At 44.9% G+C, this 27700-nt stretch overlaps 1 protein-coding gene across 2 annotated transcripts; it reads left to right on the top strand.

The window, feature by feature from the left end:
• Positions 1 to 599: 599 nt before the first annotated feature.
• LOC117662572 (uncharacterized) lies at positions 600 to 27586 on the top strand. Of its 2 annotated transcripts, XM_034412023.3 has the most exons (6): positions 600 to 1151; positions 2037 to 3138; positions 11525 to 11654; positions 21470 to 21946; positions 25425 to 25652; positions 26636 to 27586. In XM_034412023.3, exons 2-6 carry the CDS (start codon positions 2371 to 2373, stop codon positions 27241 to 27243), a joined length of 2211 nt encoding a protein of 736 aa, XP_034267914.2. In that variant the 5' UTR covers positions 600 to 1151; positions 2037 to 2370; the 3' UTR covers positions 27244 to 27586. The 2 variants fall into 2 exon arrangements, with proteins under 2 accessions (XP_034267914.2, XP_034267915.2); XM_034412024.3 differs by lacking the exon at positions 25425 to 25652.
• The last annotated feature ends 114 nt before the right edge of the window (positions 27587 to 27700 follow it).

Here is a 27700-nt window from a genome sequence, read left to right as displayed (position 1 = left end):
CTAAGCAGGGGGGTTGGACTAGAAGACCTCCCTTCCAACTCTATTCTTTTTTATATATTTTTATTTATTTTCTCTTTACATACAATATGTGCTTAATGAACAGTATACTGTCTGGGTCAGTTTGTTTACATAGTCATACTTATTACGTTCCTAATTTCTACTTCTTTTATCCCGCCATTGATAAAACAAGTCCCGAGTTGGAAAATATTCCGTGTCTTCCTTTTTTTTTTTTTTTTTCTTTTATCTTCCAACTCTCTTCTAACCTAAACTAAACAGTTGTTCTCTGGAGAGCGTTAATTCACAGGCAGAACAGTTCAACGGAAAGAGCGAAAGAAGCCAATTCTTTTAGAGCAGGGCTGACCGAGGAATTCTGGAAGTTGAAGTCCACCTCTCTTAAAAGTTGCCAAGATTGGGAAACCCTGAAATTCGAAGGTGTTGCAATTTTCGTACTGATGTTGATCCTGCTGAGAGATGCTTGGGAATTTATTTATTTATTTATTTATTGGTTTGGCTTATATGCCACCCTTTTCCGGAGACTCAGGGCGGCTTACAATGCGTTAAGCAATAGCCTTCATACTTTTGTATATACCTACTTAGTAGGGCTTTTTGCCCCCCCCAAGCGGTATTCTTTTTTATACAAAGTCAGCTTTATATATAGCTGTATATATAAGTTCTTCCCTTCTAATTGTCCAGGCCAGGGGATCCTCTTCTCCAGCTGTGCTAGAAATCCCAGGAACCTAATTGTGCAGGTCTCTATGGTCCCCAGGCCTTGTCTGGAATTGTCATCCTGGCCATCGCCCCCCCACCTTTTTTTTCTTTTTAAAGAAAAGGACCCCAATCGAAATGTTCTCCGTGTGCACCTCAACAGGAGGTCATGGGACCATCCTGCCCTGGCACACGGGTCGCTCCCTCCACGCTCCTCCGAAAACCCACTAAAGGGTTACACCGCAGCCACTCCTACTTCCTAGAGAGGCTGGAGTAACCTTGGGGTTGGGGGATGGGTGGGCATAATATTCGGCAAGGCCTCTTCCTGCGCCCAACCACCCTGCCTTGTCGGCAACTATCAGAACAACAAGAGGCAACAGCCAACCCGCTTCCCATCTACGCCAGGGGAACTCCTAGATTGTGGGGGACGAAGCGTTAATGCCCAGGTGAGAATCACAGCTGTGTGCAAAATTGGGATGTCAAGGTTTTTGCAGAGTCCAGACTCTCGCTCGCTTGTGGTCCTCCTTGCACTCTCTTGCACTCTTCTCCTTTGTGCGTTGCTTAGATACATTTTCAAATTTGTAATCTATCAGGGCAGCTGAAGTTTCTCTCCTCCTTTTCCATTTTCTTCTTGATTCTACATTTAAAAAGAAAAAAAAAAACCAGAATTTTCTTTCTTCCTGCTGCAATAAGCTGAGATGCCTGCCCTTTTTAGAAAGCTTTGGCATTCTCACTCTTTGCAGCAGCGATGAATTTGGATGCTGCGTGCTCTCAGGCAAGTAAGGCAAGGGCAACTTGAAACACTTTTTATAACTTCCTCTCCTCACTTGACATCCGAGTTGCAGTGGTGTAAGCTAAGCATGCTTCAGAATTTGTTTCTAGCATTGGAAAAGCAGAGGCTTATGAAGTTACCCCCAAATAAATCAACAAGAAAAAAAAATTGACAGTGTATGCATAATTTTGTATTTATTTATTATTTTGTCGTGTTTGTGTAGAAGTGTATATTGTAGGCTGTGACCCTTTGAAAGCTGTAGGCAACGAAATTTCATCTTAATGTAGGCCGATCAGTGTACATTTAAAGTGACAATGAAGTTACTCGGTCTATTCTAGGCCCTGATTTATTTATTTTAGAAATGTTGTGATCCACTTTTTCTCCTATTAGAAACAATCTCCATATAAAGTAAAATTGATTTTTTGAAAATGTTAATGGTTTACTCCTAAAAATATCTTTAAAATCTTCGGTAGTTTAAAAAAAAAAAAACTTTAAAAGGACCAAAATCTTGGTGGTACATCTTAAATACATACATTTTAAAGTATGTTCTCTCTTGCAGAATCAGCTGTCCGTCTCTTCAAGGAAGAAAATTCTCTGCTGATCAGAAATGTTGCTGGTCCCTTCCTTCGAGTAATTATTTCTTCTTCTTTTTTTTTTACTGAAATCTCCCAGTGTTTGTAGGCCTTGACAGAAGATTCGTCTGGTTTCTCCTTTGTAATCATTTATCTTTATTTTAAAAGTTATATTTCAAAGAAGAGGCTACAATTATTCATGAGCTTATTTGGCTTGAAAATCCTCGTCATTGTAACTTTGAAAAGCTCCCGTCAGCCTCAACCGGGACCTTTTCTCCACTGTATGTGGATGTTGTCTTCTCTGAAACGTTAGCCACAAAAATGGCTACTGAACTGAGGGCTGGAGGAGCCGCGTTTCTCTCCTTCCAGAATGTTCTGGGACATGGCATGAACCCTATAAGAAAGTCCGAGGAGGAAGCCCAAGTGCGGGCTCTAGACCCTGATGGGGAACGGATGGTCCCTCGGGTCATTCAGGTTGGGACCATAGGAGAATTTCTAGGGTGGATGGCTCCCCAAGAGATGAGCCAAGGATCAGAAGAAGGTTTGGCTCAACGCTGGGAGACCCAGTGGCAGGAAGTCTTGAAGACGGTCCAGCTTCTTCCTTCTGGGGTTGGGACTCCACACCAGTCAAAACCTTTTCCCTGGGACTCCTGCGAGTCTGTCCCCAACACCAGCCAGTGGTCGAATGGAGAAAGCGTTCCTCAGTACTTGGTGGTCAACAACGGAGAGTTACATCCTCGGATCCTTTATGGTCCAGAGGTTGAAGGAAACAGGCTGATGAAGGACATACTTGTGAACCAAGAGGCTCTCTTGACCGAGGCTCAGCGCCAACGTTTTAGGCAGTACAGTTACCAGGAGGCTGAAGAACCTCAAGAAGTTTGCAAGAGACTCCGGGAATTTTGCTGTCAATGGCTGAAGCCAGAGAAGCACTCCAAAGAGCAGATCCTGGAGCTGGTGATCCTGGAGCAGTTCCTGGCCATCCTACCGCCAGAGATGCAGGGCTGGGTCAGGGACCGTTATCCTCAGGCTTGTTCCCAAGCCATGGATCTTGCAGAAGAGTTCCTCAGGAGTCAGAAACAAGAGATTAAGGTAACACTGGTCTACACATTTTGGGAAATTATCGACCGCCGAGATAAAATGTGTTCATTTGACATATTTTGATTAGATGAATTAGAAAGCAGATGATAAAGGTGCTGGTTGGCTAAAGTTTTCAAGATTTATACACAGTGTATAAAGATTTATACACAGGCGAGTATATTTGCCTACAAAGGAGGGAGGTGTCTAATGATCATGATGCCTCGTAACTTCTCGACAAAGTACGCTACAACAATGAAAATGGTACCACGTGGAAGTGTATAAATTTATCTTCACTTTGAGAACAGCAAGGCAGGTGACTATGAAAAACATGTGGAAGATTTGCTTAGGTCCTATAAAGCACTTGGTGCAAACATGTCACTGAAAATTGACAAACCGGGCCTGGTGGCTCAGCAGACTGATAGCATTGTGATTAACACCAGCTGTCTGCAATTACTGTAAGTTCGAATCCCACCAGGCTCAAGGCTGACTCAGCCTTCCATCCTTTCTAAGGTAGGTAAATTGAGGACCCAGTTTGTGGTGGCAATAAGCTGACTTTGTATAAATATACAAAAGTATGAAGGCTATTGCTTAACGCATTGTATGCCGCCCTGAGTCTCCGGAGAAGGGCGGCATATAAATCAAATTAAAAATAAATAATAATAATTTCTTACCCTCGTATTTAGACTATTTCAAGAGCCACGGTGGCGCAGTGGTTAGAATGCAGTACTGCAGGCTACTTCTGCTGACTGCCGGCTGACTGCAATTTGGCACTTCGAATCTCACCAGGCTCAAGGTTGACTCAGCCTTCCATCCTTCCGAGGTGGGTAAAATGAGGACCTAGATTGTTGGGGGCAAAAGGCTGACTCTGTAAACCGCCTAGAGAGGGCTGTAAAGCGGTATATAAGTCTAAGGGCTATTGCTATTTCTTTTTGAACTGTGGGGCAGTGAGTGATGAGGATGGGGAGAGATTCCACCAGGATATCAAAGGCATGGAGAAAAGATACCAAGGGAAATGGTCCATGCTTGCTGATTATTGCTGGAATCTCCCCAGGGATGATCCTACTATATAGTTCACAAGAGAAAAGCCAAAAAGCACAGTTTAGATACTGAATAAAGATGGAACCTTGTCGTTTAATCTGACGTTAGAGCTTGTCAATTTTTCAAGCAAAAAGCACAAAAATGTTACACGAAAAACCAATAAACGAATGGAAAGTTATGCTCTTGGTATCATTAAAAAGATAAATTTATAACGATTGGTGTGGCACCGTTCTCATTGCTACATCGCATTTTGCAGAAAAGTTATGGAGCATAATCGCATATCCCCCCCACCTCATAATTTTGAATAATTTTGATGCAAGTTTGACCTGAAGCTATATCTTGGAAACTGGAGTCAATTAATACTCAGGACTTAATTTTCGTTTATTAGTAACCCAATTCTGGTAAAATTAAGCTACTTTAGTTTCTGAGGCTTTCTCCTTGTAGACCAATGTAACAGGGGGAAGAGTTTGTAGTCTAGAATTAGCATCAACTGGAAAATTTTTCAGAAAGTGGTTTCGGGGTGAGGTTCCATCAGTATGCTGATGATACTCAGCTGTACATCTCCACCCCGAACCACCCCAATGATGCCCTTGACATGATGTCCCAGTGCCTGGAGGCCGTGCAGATCTGGATGGGGGGAAACAAGCTCAAGCTCAACCCTTCCAAGACCAAGTGGTTGTGGCTTCCGGTGTCCCAGTATAGTCAGCTGGCTCCATCACTGACTATTGGGGGGTGAGATCCTGGCCCCCACAGAGAGGGCTCGCAACTTGGGTGTTCTCCTGGATGCACGGCTGTCTTTGGAAGATCATATGACAGCTGTGGCCAGGGGAACTTTCTATCGGGTTCGCCTGATGCACCAGTTGCGTCCCTTTCTGGACCGGGATGCCTTGCATATGGTCACTCATGCCCTCGTGACGTCCCGTCTGGACTACTGCAACGCTCTCTACATGGGGCTCCTCTTGAAGAGCACTCGGAGGCTCCAACTGGTCCAGAATGCGGCCGCGTAGGTGGTTATGGGTGCGACTCAGCGCACCCACATAACACCCCTCCTGCGCGAGCTGCACTGGCTCCCGGTGGTCTTCTGGGTGCGATTCAAGGTGTTGGTTACCACCTTTAAAGCGCTCCATGGCTTAGGACCGGGGTATCTACGAGACCACCTTCTGCCATCAACAACCTCCCATCGGCCAATACGCTCCCACAGAGAGGGACTCCTCAGGGTGCTGTCGGCCAAACAATGTCGACTGGCGACACCCAGGGGGACAGCCTTCTCTGTGGGGGCACCAGCCCTCTGGAATGAGTTGCCCCTGGAGCTCCGTCTTAGCCCCGACCTGCGTACATTTTGCCACGCACTTAAGACCCTCCTATTCCAGCAAGCCGGACTGGCCTAATATGATTTTTTATTATGGGTGTTTGTATGTTTTAACTTGCGGGCCAATTTTATATATTGATTTTAATTGGTTTTAAATTTTATAAATCTATGTATTTTAATATGGCTGTACACCGCCCTGAGTCCTTCGGGAGAAGGGCGGTATAGAAATCGAATAAACTCTTAAATTCTTATTGATTAGATATACGGCCCAGCTTTCCTTCAGAAGCTATCTCCTCCCATTGTTTTTCTCCCCCACAATCACCTCCCTCAGCAGGTTGGACTAGATCAGAGAAACTAGTCCAGGATTCCCTCAGGGAGATTTCATGATTAAAGGAGACCAAAATCTCTCACTCCTATTGTGGGCCCTTAACCATTGTGATGCAATATTTCCCCCTTGGGAGGAAATGCTGGGTTGCTCAGGCTGGGTTGTCTAGGATCAAAACCAGGTATGTGGCACATTGCGCCTGACCATCCTGTGGGATTCACTTAATGACAGCCATCGGAAACGGTCGCGACTTCCATAAGTCAGCAGAGTCATCTGACGCTGCCCTTTACAAATGCGTTGTTAAATGAGGATTATCTGAGCTTCCAAGAACAAAATTTGGAGGGGGGGCAGTGGGGGGGGGAACACGGGGGGGGGCGGGAAGTAGTTCTGTGACCAGATTATTTAAGGGACAGGCCTCTGTGGAAGAATTCAAGGAATGTGAATTTCTATAAATCTTCTAACATAGAGCTCTTGGGCACAGTGAGAGCTTTAAGGACAGTAGAGCAGTGACCCCCCAACCTTTTGGACACCAGGGACCGGATCTGTGGAGAGAGGTTTTTCCACGGACCGGAGGGGGTGCTGGTTTCGTGTACTGCCTGCATCTCGCGGAGGGGGCTTCGCTTATTTGTGTGGCCCAGTTGCTGGAATGCCGCAGCCCGGTTGCTGGCATACCATGGACCGGTGCCGGTCCACAGACCAGGAGTTGGGGACCCCTGCAATAGAGAAGTCGTGATTTTGCTACCAAGCATTTAGAAAAAAACTCACCTCTTTTAGCGAAAAAGTTGATCGGAAATTCGAACGAGCAGAAAATCATGGCTTGGCAGTTGATCGGTGTGTTAATTAATTAATTAATTAATTAATTATCTTTGGGCTTCTTTGTAACCAATCCCGTGTTTGCACTTCTGTAATTCCTTGTGAAAAGGGACGCGGTGGCTCAGTGGCTAAGACGCTGAGCTTGTCGACCGAAAGGCCGGCAGTTCAGCGGTTTGAATCCCTCGTGCCGCGTAATGGGGTGAGCTCCCGTTACTTGTCCCAGCTTCTGCCAACCTAGCAGTTCGAAAGCACTTAAAAAATGCAAGTAGAAAAAATAGGGACCACCTTTGGTGGGAAGGGAACAGCCTTCCATGCATCTTTGGCATTGAGTCATGCCGGCCACATGACCACGGAGACGTCTTCGGACAGCGCTGGCTCTTCGGCTTTGAAACGGAGATGATCACCGCCCCCTAGAGTCAGGAACGAATAGCACATATGTGCAAGGGGAACCTTAATTCCTTGTGGCTTGATCATAAATGAACCCCAGTTTCTTGTTTTAGAGGGTCTTGCCCCCGAAATGTTATTAACATCAGTGTGTGCTTGACCAAAGATGAGGGAGGGGGGAGACTTGCAAGACTTTCAGACTTGCAAGTTTTGGTTAATTTAACCTTGCAGTAAAGTACAGCTGGTCCTCGACTTACAACAGTTCATTTAGTGACTGTTCAAAGTTACAACGGCACTGAAAAAAGTGACTGATGACCGTTTTTCACACTTATGAGCATTGTGGCATCTCCGTGGTCATGTGATCAAAATTCGGACGTTTGGCAACTGACTCCTATTTATGACGGTGGCCACGCGATCCCCTTTTGCAGCCTTGTGAGAAGCCAAGTCCATGGGGAAACCAGACTTGCTTAACAACCGTGTTACTAATTTAACACCTGCAGTGATTCAGGTAACAACCGTGGCAAGAAAGGTCGTAAACTCACTTAATAAATCTCTCACTTAATGCCATAAATGTTGGGCTTAGTTGTGGTCGTACGTCGAGGACTACCTGTTGAATTACAACAGTCCTTGACATACAACCATTTGTTTAGCGACCGTTTGAAGTTTACACGGCACCGAAAAAAGTGATTTATGCCAATTTTCACACCCGTGGAAACAGAATCAAAATTCAGACACTAGTATGTACTGATGATGGTTGCTGCATCCTGGGAGGGGTGTCACATGGTCCCCTTTCAAAGTCCATGGGAAAGTCACGATTCTCTTAACAACTGTGTTACTCACTTAACAACAGCCGTGATTCACTTAGCAACCCTGGCAAGAAAAGTCCTAAAATGGGACAAAGCTCACTTATTTTTTTAAATTTGATTTATATGCTGCCCTTCTCCAGAGACTCAGGGCAGCTTACAATGTGTTAAGCAATAGCCTTCATACTTTTGTATATTTATACAAAGTCAGCTTATTGCCCCCACAAACTGGGTCCTCATTTCACCTACCTTAGAAAGGATGGAAGGTTGAGTCAACCTTGAGCCTTGGCGAGATTCGAACTTACAGTAATTGCAGGCAGCTGGTGTTAATCACAATGCTTTTTGTCTGCTGAGCCACCAGGCCTTTAACAAATTTCTCATTTAGCAGCTTAAATTCTGGGCTCATTTATGGTTGTAAGTCGAGGTCTGCCTCAGTGGTGGGTTCCTCCTGGTTCGGTCCGGTTCTCCCAAGCCGATAGCGGTGATGATATGATGTCACCGAACCGGTTCTGGCCCCCCGCACCCCACCGTGGCCCCCCCACCCCTGTGTTATTCTTACCTTTTGTTTGGCCCCACCCCCAATCTATTGCTGCCTCCTGAGTCCCAGCTGATGGCTAGAGGGAAAAAAACTGTTTAAACTCTTGCCGCAGGGCTTCAAAGGGCCGCCCTACAGCTGATCAGTGTTAAAAGAAAAAAAATGAGTAGACCAGTGCCTGCAAAAATACATGGATAGACCAGTGCCTGCAAAAATACATGAGCAGATCAGTGCCTGCAAAAATACATGGGTAGATCAGTGCCTACAAAAATACATGAGTAGATCAGTGCCTGCAAAAATAAATCGGTAGACCAGTGCCTGCAAAAATACATGGGTAGATCAGTGCCCGCAAAAATACATGAGTAGATCAGTGCCTGCAAAAAATAAATGGGTAGATCGGTACAGCTCTGCAAACAGTTAAAAGCTTGGTAGACCCGTACCTCTGCAAAATCCTAAATAATTGTCACATGACCATCAAGCCATGCCCACAAAATAAGCCACGCCCACAGAACCGGTAGTAAAAAAATTTAGAACCCACCCCTGGTCTGCCTGCAGTTAATCTGGGTGTGATTGTTGTCTGGATTACCTCACTGGGCTGAAGTTCTGGCTTATGGGTGCTGCCTCTTCTGTGTTCCAATATTAACAGGGAAGGGACCTTGTGGTCTCCACTCCAATCCCCCGCCCAAGCAGGAGACCCTACTACACCATTTCTGACAGATGGCAGTCCTGTCTCTACTTGAAAGCTTCAAGTGATGAAGGGGCTGCCACAATATCAGGGGCTGCCCCAAAGAAGAGGGAGTCAAGCTATTCTCCAAAGCACCTGAGGGTGGAACAAGAAGCAATGGGTGGAAACTAATCAAGGAGAGAAGTAACTTAAAACTAAGGAGAAATTTCCTGAGAGAACAATTAATCAGTGGGAGGATTTGCCTCCAGAAGATGTAAATGCTCCAACACTGGAAGTTTTTAAAAAGAGATTGGACAACCATTTGTCTGAAATGATGTAGGTGTCAGCACTTCAAGCTGCATTTACTCTAGTGCTGACATAAGAAGGAGAAGTGGAGGCGTCTGGAAAGGGACGTTTGACTTTTCACCTACTTATTTTCCCTGGAGATAATATCCCCTAGGACCGTGATGGCGAACCTATGGCATGTGTGCCACAGGTGGCACGCGGAGCCATATTAGTGGGCACGCCAGCTCAGCTCTGGGGTGCATGCGCGCGCCGGCCAGCTGATTTTCAGGCCTTCTGGGCCCACCAGAAGTAGGGAAACAGGCTGTTTTCTGCCTCTGGAGGGCCTGTGGGGGGGTGGGGAAGGCCCGTTTTTCTTTCTTACCTGGCTCCAGATCCTCTCTGTGTATCTGGGAACGGCGAAAACAGCCTTTCCCACTCCCTTGGAGGCCCTACGGAGGCTGAAAGGGCCCATTTCCCCACTCCCGGTGGGACAGGAAGTGACGTTTTTTCCTGTCCCCAGCCTCCAGAGACTCCTAGAGGGGCTCCTAGAGACTCCTAGAGAGGTTCTGGAGGCTGGGGACAGCAAAAAATGTCACTTCCTGTCCCACTGGGAGTTGGGAAATGGGCCCTTTCAGCCTCCGTAGGGCCTCCAAGGGAGTGGGAAAGGCTGTTTTCGCCGTTCCCAGATACATACAGAGGATCTGGAACCAGGTAAGAAAGAAAAACGGGTCTACCAGGCCATCCTGTGCCAGGAGCAGGGGGAAGGGGGGAGGGGGTTGCGCACACATGCGCGTGGGCACGTGCATGCGCGACCCTCCCCTGCGCCCCCTCTCCTGGCACGCGATGGCAAAAAGGTTAGCCATCACTGCCCTAGGAGATGGGATGGGAGGGGGGAAATTCCTTTGAGCTGGAGTGGTAGATTAGGGGTAGAATGACTTGGAAGATGGCCAATGAGTGTAGGGGAGTGGGGAACGGAAAGGGAGGGTTTTGGGTCTGGAAGTCAGTGTTGGCTTCGATGAGTCGGAGGTAGAATGCTTAATAAATGGGAATTTTTCTTCAAAGACTTTGTTTGAAATGCAATTTATTTGAGACGACCTCAAAACCTGACAGAAGGGTTTCCTGCCTAGGCAGGAGTTTGGACTAGAAGACCTCCAAGGTCCCTTCCAACTCTGTTATTCTATTCTATTCCAACCTTCTTGAATGGGGGAAGATTTTGTTAAAACACACTCCTCAAACACGTATGTGTGTCTACATGGACACTGATGCATGTTTACATAAGTCCATAGCTGTGTTTCTCAAGCTTGACAACCTTTAAGCTGCGTGGATTTCCACTCCCAGAATTCCCCAGCCAGCATGAATTCTGGGAGCTGAAGTGCCCCCCATCTTAAAAGACGACCATTCCCAATCAACACCCAGGACATCCAGTATGGCCTAGTGCAGTGATGGCTAACTTTTTTGCCATCGCGTGCCAAAAGTGGGGGGAGTGGGGCGGAGCGGGCGCACGCGTGCCCACACCCATAATTCTATGCGTCCCGCCCCCATGCATGTGTGCACGACTCCTCCCCCGTGCTTCCCCCACTTTTGGCATGTGATGGCACAGTGGGCCAAGTAGGCTCATTTTTCGCCCTTCCCAGGCTCCAGAGCCTTTCTAGGAGCCTGGGGAGAGCGAAAACTGCCTTCCCCACCCCCCCAGAGGCCCTCTGGTGGCTGGAAACGGCCTGTTTGCCAACTTCCAGTGGGCCCAGAAGGCCCAAAAATCAGCTGATCGGCATGCACATGTGCACCAGAGCTGAGCTCGCATGTCCACCGATATGGCTCTGCGTGCCACACGTGCCATAGGTTCACCATCACGGGCCTAGTGGTTAAGACTCTACATTAGAAAGCCTGAGGCCATGGGTTCCAGTCCCGCCTTGGCCATGAAAGCCAGCTGGGCCAGTCACTCTCTCAGCATAACCCACCCCATTTCAGGGTTGTTGTGAGGTAAATTAGGTAAAGGAAGATGTGTGGGATATGTTATTGTAAAAAATAATAAAGGCGGATATCAATCAATAAAAATAAAAAAAAATATTTCCATTTTGCAGTGGCTCGGCTGGCTTGTTTCCCTGGAAGTTTTTAAAGAAGAGATTGGATAACCATTTGTCTGAAATTGTGTAGGGTTTCCTGCTTGAACAGGGGGTTGGACTAGAAGACCTCTAAGGTCCCTTCCAACTCTGTTATTCTGTTCTGTTCTGTTCTGTTTTAGGTGCTGGAACCGTGCGCAGCACTAGTGATGGTCTCCCCGGAGGCTGAAGGATCCCTGGCAGCCTCTGGATCTAACGGCCTCCTTTGTAGAGAAGCTGAACTGAAAGACGGTCAGGATCCCAGCTCAGCGGGTAGGTACTCCTGGTAGTAAGGATAGGATGTTGATTGGGTGCTGGAAGTGTATGATCAGTATTTATCTGTATTGAATACAGGCAGTCCTCGACTGCCTGTATGGACTTACAACAGTCTTACAATGGACTTACAACAGACTTACAACAGTCCATTGAGTGACCGAAGTTACAATAGCCGTGAAAAAAGTGACTTATGACCAGGAGTGAAATGCTCCCGGTTCGGACCGGATCGCCCAATCCGATAGCGATGGCGGTGGGTGGTTCGGAGAACCGGTAGCAAAATTCCCTGCGCCCCCACCACCACCATGCCCAGTTGAGCCGCACAATCATCAGAGGCTTTTTTTTTTACTTTCAAAAGCATTTTTTCTACAACCTTTTCCGATGAAAAAATGCTTTTAAAAGTAAAAAAAAAAAAAAAGCCTCTGATGATCGCGCAGCTCAGCTGGGATTGTCAGAGGCTTTTCAAAGCATTTTTTTTCTGCAACCTCTTGGCCGAAAAGGTGGTAAAAAAATGCTTTGAAAAGTCTCTGACGATCCCAGCTGACTTGATTTGATCTTGATTTTGATTTTATTGAATTTGTATACCGCCCTACTCCCGAAGGACTCAGGGCGGTGAACAGCCATAGAATAAAACATATAAATACAAAATTTAAAATAGAAATAAAACAAATTAAATAATTTGGCTGAACAAATTTAAAACCCCAATAATTTAAAACCAAATTTAAAATTCCCATTTAAAAAGGGGAAAATTTAGGTCAGGCCAGCTTGATGAAATAAGAACGTCTTAAGCGTGCGACGGAAGGTACGCAGATCCGGGATCCTCCGTATCTCCGGGGGGAGCTCGTTCCAGATAGTAGGTGCCCCCACAGAGAAGGCTCTCCCCCTAGGGGCCGCCAGTCGACATTGTTTGGCCGACGGCACCCGGAGGAGCCCCTCTCTATGGGAGCGTACTGGCCGGTGAGAGGCTATTGGTGGTAGCAGGCGGTCCCGTAAATGATGGTCAGAGGCATTTTTTAAAAAGCCTCTGACGATCCCAGCTGAGTTGCCTGATCGGCAGAGGCTTTTCAAAGCATTAGAAAAAATGCTTTGAAAAGTTAAAAAAAAAAAAAAAGTTGGCCACGCCCACCCAGTCACATTACCCCACCACCAAGCCACGCCCACAGAACCAGTAGTAACAAATTTTTACATTTCACCCCTGCTTATGACCGTTTTTCACACTTACGACCGTTGCAGCATCCCCGTGGTCACGTGATCTACAGTCAGCCGCTTGGCAACTGACTCATATTTACGACAATTGCATTTTCCCCTGAACCCCTTTTGTGACCTTCTGACAAGCAAAAGTCAGTGGGGAAGTCAGATTCGCTTAACAACCGTATTACCAGTTTAACCACTGCAGTGATTCACTTAACAACGGTGGCAAGGAAGGTTGTAAAAGGGGGCAAACAAAATTCACTGAACACATTTTTCACTTTAGAACATAAATTTGGGGCTTAATTGTGGTCGTAACTTGAGGACTACCAGTACGATCAGCATTTATCCGTATTGAATACAGATAGTCCTCGAGTTATGACAGTACATTTAGTGACCGGTTGCAATAGCACTGAAAAAAGTGACTTATGATCGTTTTTCACACTTTTCACACCGTTGCAGCATCCCCATAGTCACATGATTTACACCCAGATGCTTAGCAACTGATTTCTACTTATGACGGTGTCCCTTTTGCAACCTTCTGACCAGCAGAGTCAATGGGGAAGCCAGGTTCGCGTAATAACCATGTTGCTAACTTCTCAACTGCAGTGATTCACTTAACAAGTGTGGCAAGAATAGGGCAAAACTCACTTAACAACTGTCTCGCTTAGCAACGGAAATTTTGGCCTCTGTTGTAGTCATATTTGTTTTGTTTTGTTTTAACTTTTTTTATTTTTTAAACACACAAACAAACATACAACACATCGTTTCTGAACAGAATATTGACCCGGTCTTAAATTTGTACAGATATATGTTCATCTTTAACACAATTTTATATATTCAATTTTTCTCATAGCATTTATTCTCTCTAATGTTAAGAAACCAATATTACCCTTCATCGTTAACTTCTCATCCTATTATAGTTCAATTTTTCTTTTCCCTCCTTAAAATTTGAACCCCTAAATTTAAAGTTGCATAACATATTACGATCCCCAATTATTTCCTTAAATTCTCTTATTCTAATCACCAACGATTCTTTTATCAACTATTCCAAATAATACAATACGACACATTAGTAGAAACCAATTAAATATTTATCTTAACCCAAATGTTCCGACTACTACAATTTCATATATTAAACTTCTTATTTCTGGGTCTTCTTTTCAGTTCTTAAACATCCCTACATTTTGTCATTTTTTCATATTGGCTTAAATAATTCACGATTACCCTTGAATTACTTCATCAATTATTTATAGTTTTATCTCTTATTTTGAAAGTAATCCGTTTATCATAAATTCACTAATTAGTGAAACATATTCAATAAAAAATGAATTAAGTATCCATCTTACTCTAGTACCCCTAAATGTTGTAGTCATAAATGAGGACTATCTGTAGGTCTGGAGAGGTCCTGTTCTGTCCCCAATCACACGCACACACACCAACAGACGTTCAAGAGTTAAAGACCAAACCAGCCGGCAAAATCCTTTTCCTTATGATAACGGAACTTGGCAACAACCTAGTGGCTGCCTGCCAAGAGTTTATTATTTACGAAGAGGAGAGATAACTTCTCCCCACTTCTGATACATCAAAAGAAACAGCTCAATAATTACGGAGTCAATCAAGTCCAGAGATAATCCAGCAAAGTCTATAGCCAAAAGTCCGGCAATGCAGAATGGCATGGAAGCTTTCAGCTTTGTTCGTCACAAGGTTTGACTGGCCACCACGCTCCCTTTTATATCCTGTGGGGTGTGGTCCAGTGACTCAGCCTAATCTCGGGCACACCTTTTCTTCTATTGTGCACGCTTATCTCTGTGACGCTGGCGTGGATCCAGCCAAGACTCATTACCCTCATCACTGTCCATCTGTGGCTGTGTGGACGTGCTTGGCCCCGGCCCTATCTCTTGCCCTTCGGCGGACACCGAAGGCATTGCCAGAGAGGAGGGTCCTGGAGAGGGAGGCCTTGCCAACTCCTCTCCTTCACTCTCGGAGTCCTCGCCTGCCGATGACACAGGCTCAGGTAACGGAGCCACAACAGGTCCATTGTAACTTTGGACAGTCACTTAGTGATCAGTCGTTAAATGAGGACGTCTTATACCCAAAGATTGACCTCTTGGAAGAGGGAGAAGATAGGTGGAGAAATTGTGAGGGCAGCAGCTGATGGGTCAGTCATCATGGGCTATATAAATAGCAATAACAACAGCACTTAGACTTATATACCAATTCACAGTGCTTTCTAACAATCTCTAAGTGGTTTACACAGTCAACATATTGCCCCCAACAATCTGGGGGGCATTTTACCGACCTCGGATAGATGGAAACCTTGAGCCGGTCAGGATATTCAGTGTTTCAGATCTCTGTCCTAGATGTATGATATTAAAAGATACTGGAGGACAAAGAGACCAGAGGAAAATTAATTGTTTGCCTGTATAAGTAAGCTGTTATCTATGGAGATTCTCAATCATTCGGGTTATAGTTGTCCCGAAGGTGTTTTTTTTGTTTTTCAAGAGGCAATTGGGCTTTCTGGTTTTTTCTTTGAAGATGTTTCTCCTCTCATCCAGGAAGCTTCTTCAGTTCTGACTGGATGTTGGGGAACGGAAGGATTTATATTCCTTGCAGACTGCTGGTCATTTGCATCCTTTTCGAGGGTGGTTGAAGCACTTTATCTGTGTCCTCGGGGTCACCTGAGTAATGCTTATGGTTTCTGTAGTCTGCAATCCCTCTGGAAACCCATTCATACTCCCACACCATTCGAAGGGCGTTCGTCCCAAATTGCTATCTAGTGATCACCTGAATTTTTTTTTATTGCAAAAGTTTTACAATTACATTTCACCCCATTTTTCCCCCCAACCCACCCCATACTCCCCCCCCTAACCCTCCCAACCCCCCCTGACCCTCCCCCCCTGACTTCCACAGAATATAATCCCATCAAAATCCCCTTTTTATAAAACCTGAACTCCTCAAACCCTCTTATAATTTTTCATCTTCACAAAATTCATACATTTCTATTTTTATATAATACTTTCAATGAAAAGCTATTTGATACTTCCTAATTAGATATTTGTTCTGCACATAATCTATCGATTTTTTCCATTCCCATTCATAAATCTCTTGTGAGCGATCTTTTAGATATGCTGAAATCTTCGCCATCTCTGCAAAACTAGCCATCTTCAGAGTCCATTCTTCAATAGTGGGCAAAGCTTCATTTTTCCAGTATTTACCTATCAATAATCTCGCTGCTGTTATCATATACAATATCAATTTAGTTTCATCCAATGTAAAACCCTTTACTATACCCAGTAAAGATCACCTGAATTTTTGCTCTTGTTATTTAGTGACTAAATCATGTCTGTCTCTTCGTGACCCCCCATGGACCATCGCACGCCAGTCCCTCCTGTCCTCCACTGCATCCCGGAGCTTACCCAAATTCATGTTCATCGCATCCATGACTCCATCTAACCATCTCCATCCTCTGCCGTCCCCTTCTCCCTTTTGCCTTCCGTCTTTCCCAACATCGGGGTCTTTTTCAGCGAGTCCTCTTTTCTGATTAGGTGGCCAAAGTACAGAGCTACAGTGGTGCAGTGGTTAGAGTGCAGTTCTGCAGGTTAATTCTGCCGACTGCCGGCTGCCCAGAAGTTTGGCAGTTCAAATCTCATTAGGCTCAAGGTTGACTCAGACTTCCATCCTTCCGAGGTCAGTAAAATGAGGACCCAGATTGTTGGGGGCAATAGGCTGACTCTGTAAACCGCTTAGAGAGGGCTGTAAATAAGTCATTGATGGCAAACCTTTTAGAGACCAAATGCCCAAACTTCAACCCAAAACCCACTTATTTATCGCAAAGTGCCAAGACGGCAATTTCACCTGAATACTGAGGTTTTACTACCTAAAATAATGATAAACAAGGCAGAGTTCAGCTCATTGTTCTAAGAAAAATGTGATAAATGCACTTTTATGCCCCTTCGTTTTTTTTCTGCTTTTGAAATATTGCGTTTAACAACAATAAAAAAGAAAAACTTTTGTAATATAATTTCTCTTTCTCTTCCTCTCTCTCTTTCTCTTTCTTTCTTTTCTCCCTCTTTCTTTCTCTCTTTACCTCCCTCTCTCTCTCTTCTACCCTCTCTCTTTCTCTCTTTTTCTTTCTTTTTCCCTCCCCCTCTCTCTCTCCTACCCTCTCTCTTTCTCTCCCTGTTTCTGTCTCTCTTTCTTTCTCTTTCCCTCCCTCTCTCTCTTCTACTCTCTCTCTTTCTTTCTCTCTTTCTTTCTCTTTCCCTCCCTCTCTCTCTCTCTTCTACCCTCTCTCTCTTTCTCTCCCTCTTTCTCTCTCTTTCTTTCTCTTTCCCTCCCTCTCTCTCTTCTACTCTCTCTTTCTTTCTCTCTTTCTCTTTCCCTCCCTCTCTCTCTCTCTTCTACCCTCTCTCTCTTTCTCTCCCTCTTTCTCTCTCTTTCTTTCTCTTTCCCTACCTCTCTCTCTTCTACCCTCTCTCTTTCTTTCTCTTTCTTTCTCTTTCCCTTCCTCTCTCTCTCTTCTACCCTCTCTCTCTTTCTCTCTCTGTTTCTCTCTCTTTCTTTCTCTTTCCCTACCTCTCTCTCTCTTCTATCCTCTCTTTCTCTGTTTCTCTCTCTTTCCCTCCCTCTCTCTCTCTTCTACCCTCTCTCTCTTTCTCTCCCTGTTTCTCTCTCTCTTTCTTTCTCTTTCCCTCCCTCTCTCTCTCTCTCTTTCCCCGGAGAAACCCAGTGGAGCTGGGCTGGGGCGACGGCGCACGTGCCCACAGAGAGGACTCTGTGTGCCACCTCTGTCTCGTGTGCCATAGGTTCGCCACCAGGGGTCTAAGTGCTATTGCCATTGCTAGTCCTCAACGTACGACCACAGCTGAGCACAAAATTTATCTTGCTAAGTGAGAAATTTCTTAAGTGACTTTTGCGCCATCCTACAACTTTTCGCGCCACAATTGTTAAGGGAATCCCTGCAGTTGTTAAATCAGTAACACGGTTGTTAAGAGAGTCTGGCTTCCCCATGGACGTTGCTTGTCGGAACTGAGACACAGCAACGACCGTCGTCAATTGTTGTAAATCAGAGGTCCAGGCTTTTGCTCTGTTCCAAGATGTCTCCCCCGCTTCCCCGAGAGCTTTTATTTTTACACAGTTTTACACAGGCAGATAAAAGGTAGGAGAGCAACAGGGTTCTAATTGGATAAACTCTTCACCCCCCTCTCAAGATGCCATCCTCTGAAGGTACAATGAGATAATCCATATCCGAGCCAACAATGAAGTCATAGGCAAGATTCACAGCGCATGAGCTAAGGCAGTGGGCTGCTCTTAGGAGGCACCACGAACCTTGACTTATTGACCTCCAGTCAATGAGAGTCGGTCGCCAAGCGTCCGAAAATAAATCACGTGACCATGGGGAGGCTGCAACGGTCCTAAGTGTGAAAAACGGTCCTAAATTCCTTTTTTCAGGGCCGTCGTAACTTTGAACGGCCACTAAACGCACTGTTGTAAGCCGAGGACTACCTGTATCTGAGCTTCAACTTCAGTAGCAACCGCACTTAGCCTTATATACCGTGCTTTTACAGCCTTCTCTAAGCGGATTACAGAATCAGAATTATTGCCCCCAATAATCTGGCTCCTCATTTTACCCACCTCGGAAGGATGGAAAGCTGAGTCAACCTTGAGCCCTGGTGAGATTCGAACTGCCAAATTGTGCAGGCAGCCGGCAGGCAGCAGAAGTAAGCCTGCAGTACTGCACTCTAACCACTGCGCCACCACGGCACTGTATCTGTCCTTCCAAAGAATAGTCAGGGTTGGTTTCCTTTAGGAGTAAGCTAGGAGTAATAATAAGCTAGTAATAGTTAAATCTATTTGTGCCTTCCGCCGTGCCCTTAAAACTTTCTTTTTTCAGCAAGCCGGGCTGGCTTAATATATTTTTAAAATATTTTTAATTGGTTTGTTATTTTAAATTGGGGCCAAATTAATATATATCTTTTTAATTGTTTTTAATGTTTGTATTGTATGTTTTTTATCTGGCTGTACACTGCCCTGAGTCCCTCGGGAGAAAGTGCGGTATATAAATTTGAAATAAAATAAAATAAAAAAATAGTTAAATCTAGGCTGTCTCTGTTGGAAACTGGGTGCTGGAAAGGATAGAGCCCCCCCCCGCCCCCATCTGACGTACCAGCATCCCAGCTGTTGTTCCTTGTTCTTGGTCTAGAGCAGGGGTATCAAACTCAAGGCCCACAGCCAGATCTGGTCCATGAGGTACTTTTTTTTTTTTTTTTTAATTTGATTTATATGCCGCCCTTCTCCGGAGACTCAGGGCGGCTTACAATGCGTTAAGCAATAGCCTTCATCCTTTTGTATATTTTTTATACAAAGTCAGCTTATTGCCCCCACAAACTGGGTCCTCATTTCACCTACCTTAGAAAGGATGGAAGGCTGAGTCAACCTTGAGCCTTGGAGAGATTCGAACCAGCAGAAATTGCAGGCAGCTGTGTTAATAACAGGGTGCACTAAACCACTGTACTATCAAGGTACTTCTATCCGACGTATGAGGCCAGCCTGGAAATAACAAAAAACTGGTCCTTGGTGCCTCTGCTAGCAAAAATGGGGTGCAGGGCAGTGGTAAAATCCAAATTTTTTACTGCTGGTTCTGTGGGCGTGGCTTGGTGGGCATGGCAGGAAAGAATACTGCAAAATCTCCATTCCCACCCCACTTCTGGGGGAAGGATATTACAAAATCCCCCATTCCCTCCCCACTCCTGGAGGAAGGATACTGCAAAATCCCCATTCCCACCCCACTCCTGGGGGAAGGATACTGCAAAATCCCCATTCCCACCCCACTCCTGGGGGAAGGATACTGCAAAATCCCCATTCCCACCCCACTCCTGGGGGAAGGATACTGCAAAATCCCCATTCCCAACCCATTCCTGGGGGAAGGATACTGCAAAATCCCCATTCCCACCCCACTCCTGGGGGAAGGATACTGCAAAATCCCCATTCCCAACCCATTCCTGGGGGAAGGATACTGCAAAATCCCCATTCCCACTCCATTCTGGGGTCAGCCAGAGGTGGTATTTGCCGGTTCTCCAAACTACTCAAAATGTCCACTACCGGTTCTCCGAACTATTCAAAATTTCTGCTACCGGTTCTCCAGAACCTGTCAGAACCTGTTGGATTTCACCCCTGGCGCGGGGGCCATGGCAGGCCCCGGTGCGCCCTGTTTTCAGCCTTGACGGGTTTCTGTAGCACCCTGCCGGCCAAAATGGGGCACGGGGGGGGCTGCCTACAGCCCCCCATGCCCTGTTTTGGCCGGCAGGATGCTGCAGGAGGGCATCCGTCTCGTCCCGTCTCCTCCCCCCACCACCTCAGCCAGCCCGTGGAGGACAACAACAATGCTGATACGGCCCTCCAAGAAATCCAGTTTGACACCCCTGGTCTACAGGAAGCTCAAAATCTGGATCAGGGGTGGGTTCTAAATTTTTTTACTACCGGTTCTGTGGGCATGGCTTATTTTGTGGGCGTGGCTTGGTGGAGAGTAATGTGACTGGGTGGGCGTGGCCAACTTTTTTTTTTTTACTTTTAAAAGCATTTTTTCTACAACCTTAAGAGGTTGCAGAAAAAAATGCTTTTAAAAGCCTCTGACGATCAGGCAACTCAGCTGGGATCGCCAGAGGCTTTTAAAGGTATTTTTTTCCTACAACGTCTTCAGCCAAAGAGGTTGTAGAAAAAATGCTTTTAAAACCCTCTGACGATCCCAGCAGAGCCGTGCGATCATCAGAGCCTTTTTTTTTTAACTTTTAAAAGCATTTTTTCAGCCGAAGAGGTTGTAGAAAAAATGCTTTTAAAAGTAAAAGAAAAAAAGCCTCTGATGAGGTGGGCGGGGTAAGCGAGCGGTGACTGGGCCGGGGACCAGTTCGGGGGCGGTGGCCATCCAATGTTATTACTGGTTCTCCGAACTACTTGAAATTTTTATGTCTGGTGGCTTTGCCCCAAAATTAAGAAATATTGGATAAAAATAAAAATTTGGATATCAGAAATAATTGCGGAGGATATTGAGTTAGAACCAGAAATTTTTTTGTTAGGAATGCTTAAACAAAACATTAGAAAGGAAAAAAAGTACCTAATATTACATATAATCACGGCAGCTAGGTTAGCCCTAGCACAAGTCTGGAAAACAGATCAATTGCCAACGGAGCAGCAAATAATTCAAAAAATTTATACATGTGCAGAAATGGATAGACTAACGTTGAAATTGAAAGATAAGGAACACTCACAGTATTTTAAGATATGGGACAGTTGGTATGAGTGGATAAACCAATGGAAAAGAAGGTAAAGTCAAAATTTAGTAAGAAATTAAAAGTAATAATTATACACCGTCATTAAGGGAAAAAAAGGAAAATAAGTTTTTGTATATATGTGTACTTATATACATTATATATACTTTGTTGTTTGTTGATATTGTTGATTGTATTTTAAGGTTGTGAATGTTTTATACAATTTTATTTTTTTCTTAAATCTAATAAAGTTTGTTTTTTAAAATAAAAAAAAAAGAAATTTTTACTACCGGTTCTTGCAAACCGGTGTGAACCGGGAGCAACCCATCACTGATCTGGATGTTTATGCTGTTTCAACAGGTGACCCCGCCATGATCAGGAATCCCTTGGAGGTTACTCAGCCAGGGGATCCTGAGCTTCCTTTTTTGTTTGGATCCTTAATGGCGCAACAAGGATCCATGGATAACAGGGACGGGCTGGTGCAGAATAACCCAATGGAGTCGATCCAGAAAGGGGACGGAGCGAGGCTTTGTAGCGAAGGGGTCTACGAGACGGTGGTCCGTTTGGAGGAACACGGACACTGGTGCCTCGAATGCGGTGAAAGCTTCCAAGACGCCTTGCAGCTTCAGAATCACCAGAATTCCCATTCGGGTCGGAAGCGTCCGGAGTGTCCAGAATGCGGGAAAAGTTTCCGGGATCTTTCGCACGTTCTCCGGCATCAAACCGTCCACACGGGAGAGAAACCCTACGCCTGCTTCAAATGTGGACAGAGTTTCACCCAGAAACCAGCACTTAACCGGCATCTTAGAAAACATTTGGAAAGCCAGAGTGACTCAGGTACAAGGAAGGCTGTATAATAGGGGTGTCAAACTCAGATCTGACCCACGGGGCCACTGTGGAAACAGCGAAGGACCAACCCACGGTGCCTCTGCCAGCGAAAGTGGAGCTCAGGAGGGACACTGGAGGCCCTTCCGAGCTCTGTTATCGCTGGCAGAGGGTTGCAGGAGGCCGTCGCAGCTGAAAACAGAGCTTGGGAGCCCATTTTCGCTGGCAGAGTGCTCGGGCCACCAGAGATGCCCCCAACACGAGTGACAGCCGAACCGGCCATGCCCACCCTGACCACACACCCCGTTTGACCCCACCAAGGTCAAACACAACCCTGATGCGGCCCTCAATGAAATCGAGTTTGACACCCCTGCTGTATAGGGAATATTGGAGGGTGGCTGAGTTGATTACAGAGAGTCCTCAACTTAAGACCACGATTGAGCCCGAAATGTCTGTCACTAAGCAAGACGGTTGTGAAGTGAGTTGCCAAGGTTGAGCAGCCCTGATCTAAGCTACACGAACAGAATATCTAAAGCCTTAACAGTGTTTTTCACCTTTTCTTCCTCCTGCACCAAAGAGAATCAAGATGGGGCAATCTTGAGTTTCTTTCACCTGCTGTACAGGTAGTCCTCGACTTATAGCAGTTCATTTAGTGACCGTTCAAAGTTACAACAGCACTGAAAAAAGTGACTTATGATCGTTTTTCACTCTTACGACCGACCGTTGTAGCATCCCCCTGGTCACATGATCAAAATTCAGACGTTTGTCAACAGATTCATATTTATGACGGTTTCAGGGTCCCAGGGTCATGTGATCCCCTTTTGTGACCTTCTGACAAGCAAAGCCAATGAGGAAACCAGATTCACTTAACAACCATATTACAGGTAGTCTTCGATTTACAACAGTTCGTTTAGTGACCATTCAAAGTTACAGCACTGAAAAAAGTCATTCACTTAACGACTGTGTTACTAACTTAACAGATGCAATGATTCACTTAACAATGGTGGCAAGAAAAGTCGTAAAAGGCGCAAACCCACTTAACAAATGTTTCACTTACTAGCATAAATTTTGGGCTCAATTGTGGTGGTAACTCGAGGACTACCTGTACTAATTTAACGATTGCAGTGGTTCACTTGAGAAATGTGGCAAGAAAAGTCATAAAATGGGGCAAAAGTCACTTAACAAATTTCTCACTTAACAAACATGAATTTTGGGTTCAATTGTGGTCATAAATTGAGGACTACCTGTATGTAGTTACCAGTACCAAACTCATTTTTGCTAACAATTGCCAAATACATTCTCCAAGTTCATCTTCTACACTGGGAGATGGAATGAGAAAAGATAAAAATTGCCACTGGATACGATTTTGGGTGGTAATTGTGACTTTGGGCAGCAATGGTGATTTTGTCACACTGCCATCGTATCATCTAGATTGCTGGCAGCCATCTTTATTTTTGTTTATTTTCTACATCTCCAACTACGATCCAGAGAAACCAGTCAGCTTACATAGAGTAGGAACCCACATAAAACATTTACAATATTGCAACAATGACACAATAAAGGCACATTGCTCAAACAGAACTACAAACATTAAAAATAGGGAATAGAGATGGCTTCATAACATTAAGAGAAGGTTCTACAGAATAACTTCACTTTATATATATATATATATATATATATATATATATATATATATATATGTAGGTCTTTGGTTATTCGGGTTTTCTCCCGCGTAAAATTGTAAGTGTTTTGGAGACGTTTCGACGAAGTGTCATTCGTCATCTTCAGGCTGGTATATATATATTTGCTTTCTTTTCTTATCGTAGGTTTTTGTATATATTTTTCTTCAACCGGGTATTTTCCTACGTAAACCAAGTTTCTCAAATTGCAGCCATAGTCAGTGAAATCATAGTGGATGTGATTTCAATGAGCTATGGCTGCAATTTGAGAAACTTGGTTTATGTAGAAAAATACCCGGTTGAAGAAAAATACATATGTGTGTGTGTGTGTGTGTATATATATACACACACACACACACACACACACACACACACACACACACACATATATATGCATTATAAAACTTACATACATATATATATATATATATATATATATATGTAAGTTTTATAATTTTCAATGCATGTTATGGGGGTAGTAGCCCTTCCATAGTAATTATTTGTTACCGTAATTATTATACACTGATCCTCTCTACCTACCCTTGCTGTGAGGATTAAGGTTCCTCTTCCCTGCTTCTCACACACAAACATACCTATATCGTGTGAGAGAACTCAGACATAATGAGGCAATAAAAAAATCTCTCAAATTTGTAAAGTAATTCTTGCAAATTTATTTATTTATTTATTAAATGGTTATGCCATCCATCTCCCCTACAAGGTGTCTCTGGGCGGCTCACAGGTTATAATTATTTTTTTAAATTATTTTTTTTCCTCAGAGTTGAACTGCACACAAGTTAAAATCCAATTATAGAAATCTTGGCCTACAATGAACTTATTATTATTTTACTTGTGCCAATGCCCAGAGCTGCAACATCAATAACAATCTAAAGACTATCAAAAGTTTCATAACATTGCATAAAAATGTAAATTGCGAAGATCTAAAAATTTATCTATGCCAACCTTTTGCTGAAACCTTCTCATATCTTCCAAAATGGTTTCCCCTTATCCCCTTAAATGGTTGGCTGTCTGAAATCAAAACACTAAAATTTATTGTAAATCTATAGATGCATATACAGATAGTCCTCAACTTACAAACATTTGTTTAGTGACTGTTCTCGAAGTTACAACAGCACTGAAAAAAGTGACATATGGCCATTTTTCACACTTAGCGACCATATGCAGCGTCCCTAGGGTCATGTGATCAAAATTCGCAATGCTTCGAAACGGTTCCTATTTATGACGGCTTGCAGTATCTCAGGATCCTGTGATCTCCTTTTGCGACTTTCTGACAAGTGAAGGCAACGGGGGAGCCAGATTCCCTTAACAACCATGTGACTAACTTAGCAACAGCAGTGACTCACTTACCAACCGTGGGAAGAAAGATTGTAAAACGGGGCAAAACTCACTTAACAACTGTCTCGCTTAGAAACATAAATTTTGGGCTCAGTTGTGGTCGTAAGTTGGGTGTCAAACTCAATTTCATTGAGGGCCGCATCAGGGCTGTGGTTGACCTCGGGGGAGAGACATGGCCAACTGGATGGGTGTGACCAATTGGGTAGGTGTGGCCAGCTTGACGCCATTCACTCGGCATAGCCGACTGGGTGGGCGTGGCCAGCTTGACACTACTCTCCAAACTGCTGGGATGTTTCCTTTTCGTACTGGGTAGACCAACATGGGCCGGCCCCTTGCATTTTCCAGGACTGCTCCACGGGCCGGATTGGCCCGCGAGCCTCGTGTTTGACACCCATGTCATAAGTCGAGGACTATCTGTACGCTTATGGGGTTTTTTTCTTCCCGTTTTCTCCAAACAGGTTTCATCCCAAGTATGAAACCCGCGAGGACTGATATGGGTAGTCGTAAGCGTCCAGAGTGTTTGGCATGTGGGAAGAGTTTCCGGGACGTTTCTCAGGTCCTTCGGCATCAGACGGTCCATACGGGAGAGAGGCCTTACAGCTGCCTTGAGTGTGGGCAAAGTTTCACCCAAAAGCCGGCCCTCAACCGACACAAGAGGAAACATCTCAAAGGTGAAACCTACGAAGGTATGGATGAAAGCGTAAGAGATGAGAACCCTCCGGGGTTCGCCTCTTCTCCCATGAAATTTAGCGAGAGATGCTTCCAAGAGATTTGTCTTGAAGGAAGCAGAACAGAATAACAGAGTTGGATGGGACCTTGGAGGTCTTCTAGTCCAACCCCCTGCTCAGGCTGGAAACCCTATAGCAGGGATGTCAAACTCGATTTGTCAAGCGTCCCAATGTAAATCACGTGACCATGGGGAGGCTGCAACAGTCATACGTGTGAAAAATGGTCATAAGTCACTTTTTTCAGGGCCATTGTAAGTGAACTGTTGTAAATTGAGGATTATCTGTATACTATAATAATTGTATATTATATAATTAATATATTAATATAATTATATATTATTATAATACTACAATACTAATTGGGAACATCGTGGCTCATGAGGTTAGAATGCTGATCTGACAACCAGCAGTCTCGCATTCGAGACCCATTGCCGCTGCGGAGGGGGATGAGTTCCTGTCACATGCTCCAGCTCCCACCAGCCCAGCAGTTCGAAAGCACTATATTAATATAGTATAATATAATAGCAATAGCAATTAAACTGATATACCGCTTCACAGTGCTTTACAGCCCTCTCTAAGCAGTTTACAGAGCCAGCATATTGCCCCACCAACAATCTGGGTCCTCATTTTACCGACCTCGGAAGGATGGAAGACTGAGTCAACCTTGAGCCAGTCAGGATCGAACTGCTGGCAGTCGGCAGATTTAGCCTGCATTCTAACCACTGGGCCACCAGGGCTCCTTACATTGTATTATATGCTATATTATTACCTTGTTCTCAGATTGTAGCAGTTGTTGAAATTTCTTCACGATGTTGCTCATCTGATTTAGCCTACGTTCTTAGCTACTTTATGAGCTTGTCTGAATGGTCCGAGTGGCTTATGTGGGTTGAGGATCTGCTCTTTCATTGGCTGGTATATTTAGACTTCTTTTCTTATTGCAGGAGACCAAGAACGGCACGGAAACCAGGAAAATAGCCACCAGGGTGAGGCAACCCCTTCTTGGGCCTGGCCTAACCAAACATTCCCCGAAAACAGAGTTGGCCCCTTTGCCAGCAGCCTGGGACAGCAGCCATCGATGAATCAGTATCCCGAATCTGCCTCCGGCACTCACCGGGAAGGCAAAACGGCCAGGAAAACCATCAGCCGTCGAGGGCAGAAGAAATACTGGTGTTTTATCTGCATCAAAGGCTTTCGGGACAAGGCAGATTTGGTACGGCACGACCGGATCCACACGGGAGAGAAACCTTACGCCTGCCCGGACTGCGGACGGAAATTCAGCTACACGTCCAGCTTGTATAAGCACCAGCTGATCCACCGGAGAGCGGGCAGCCTGAAAGGGAACCAGTTCAGAGAGATGTCCGTAGACTACAACCCAGATGATTTTTCGGCCGTCCGCACAGCTCCCTTGGCCTGTCTCGAGGGCGGCGGGGGGTGGAGGAACGGGGTGAAGTTGGAGGCGACTGAGGAAAAACCACCCACGGAGGCCTTGTCGGTAGGAAAGGCCGACACGCAATCAAGTGACTTTGCTTTCGATATTTCAGCGACGTAATTCAAAGCGGTCGGCTTTGCTTTTTTGTACCTGGTGCGTTTTGGACAGATCGGACTTTAGCATCCAGGAATTCTAGCTTGAATTGAGAAGAGGAGCTTGTCTAGTTGATAAAAGCGATTCAGTTCAAACCAACCAGCTGAATCCCCTCTCCACAGGTGGGTGGGTGGGTGGGTATACACACAAACCTGCCCCACCGCATGCTTCTGTATATATATGTACGTAAAGACTCTTTCTTATCTTTGACCAGCATTACATTATTAATATTATTATTTTATGCACAATAACACTTCACTGACATCCGTTGCAGTTTTCCTTTCTCCGTTCCAATAAAAGGCTAAGCCAACTTTATTATCACAGGCGTGTTTCTAGGATATGGGGTGGGGCGGGATAAGGGAAATCTTATGCTCTCAATCAGGGGTGGATTCTAAATTTTTTTACTACCGGTTCTGTGGGCGTG

Source organism: Pantherophis guttatus, chromosome 2 (assembly GCF_059756535.1).
Source record: "Pantherophis guttatus breed Tessera chromosome 2, ASM5975653v1, whole genome shotgun sequence".
Taxonomy (NCBI): Eukaryota; Metazoa; Chordata; class Lepidosauria; order Squamata; family Colubridae; genus Pantherophis; species Pantherophis guttatus.
The sequence above is the reverse complement of the archived record's forward strand: the minus strand, read 5'-3'. Positions and strand labels throughout refer to the sequence as shown.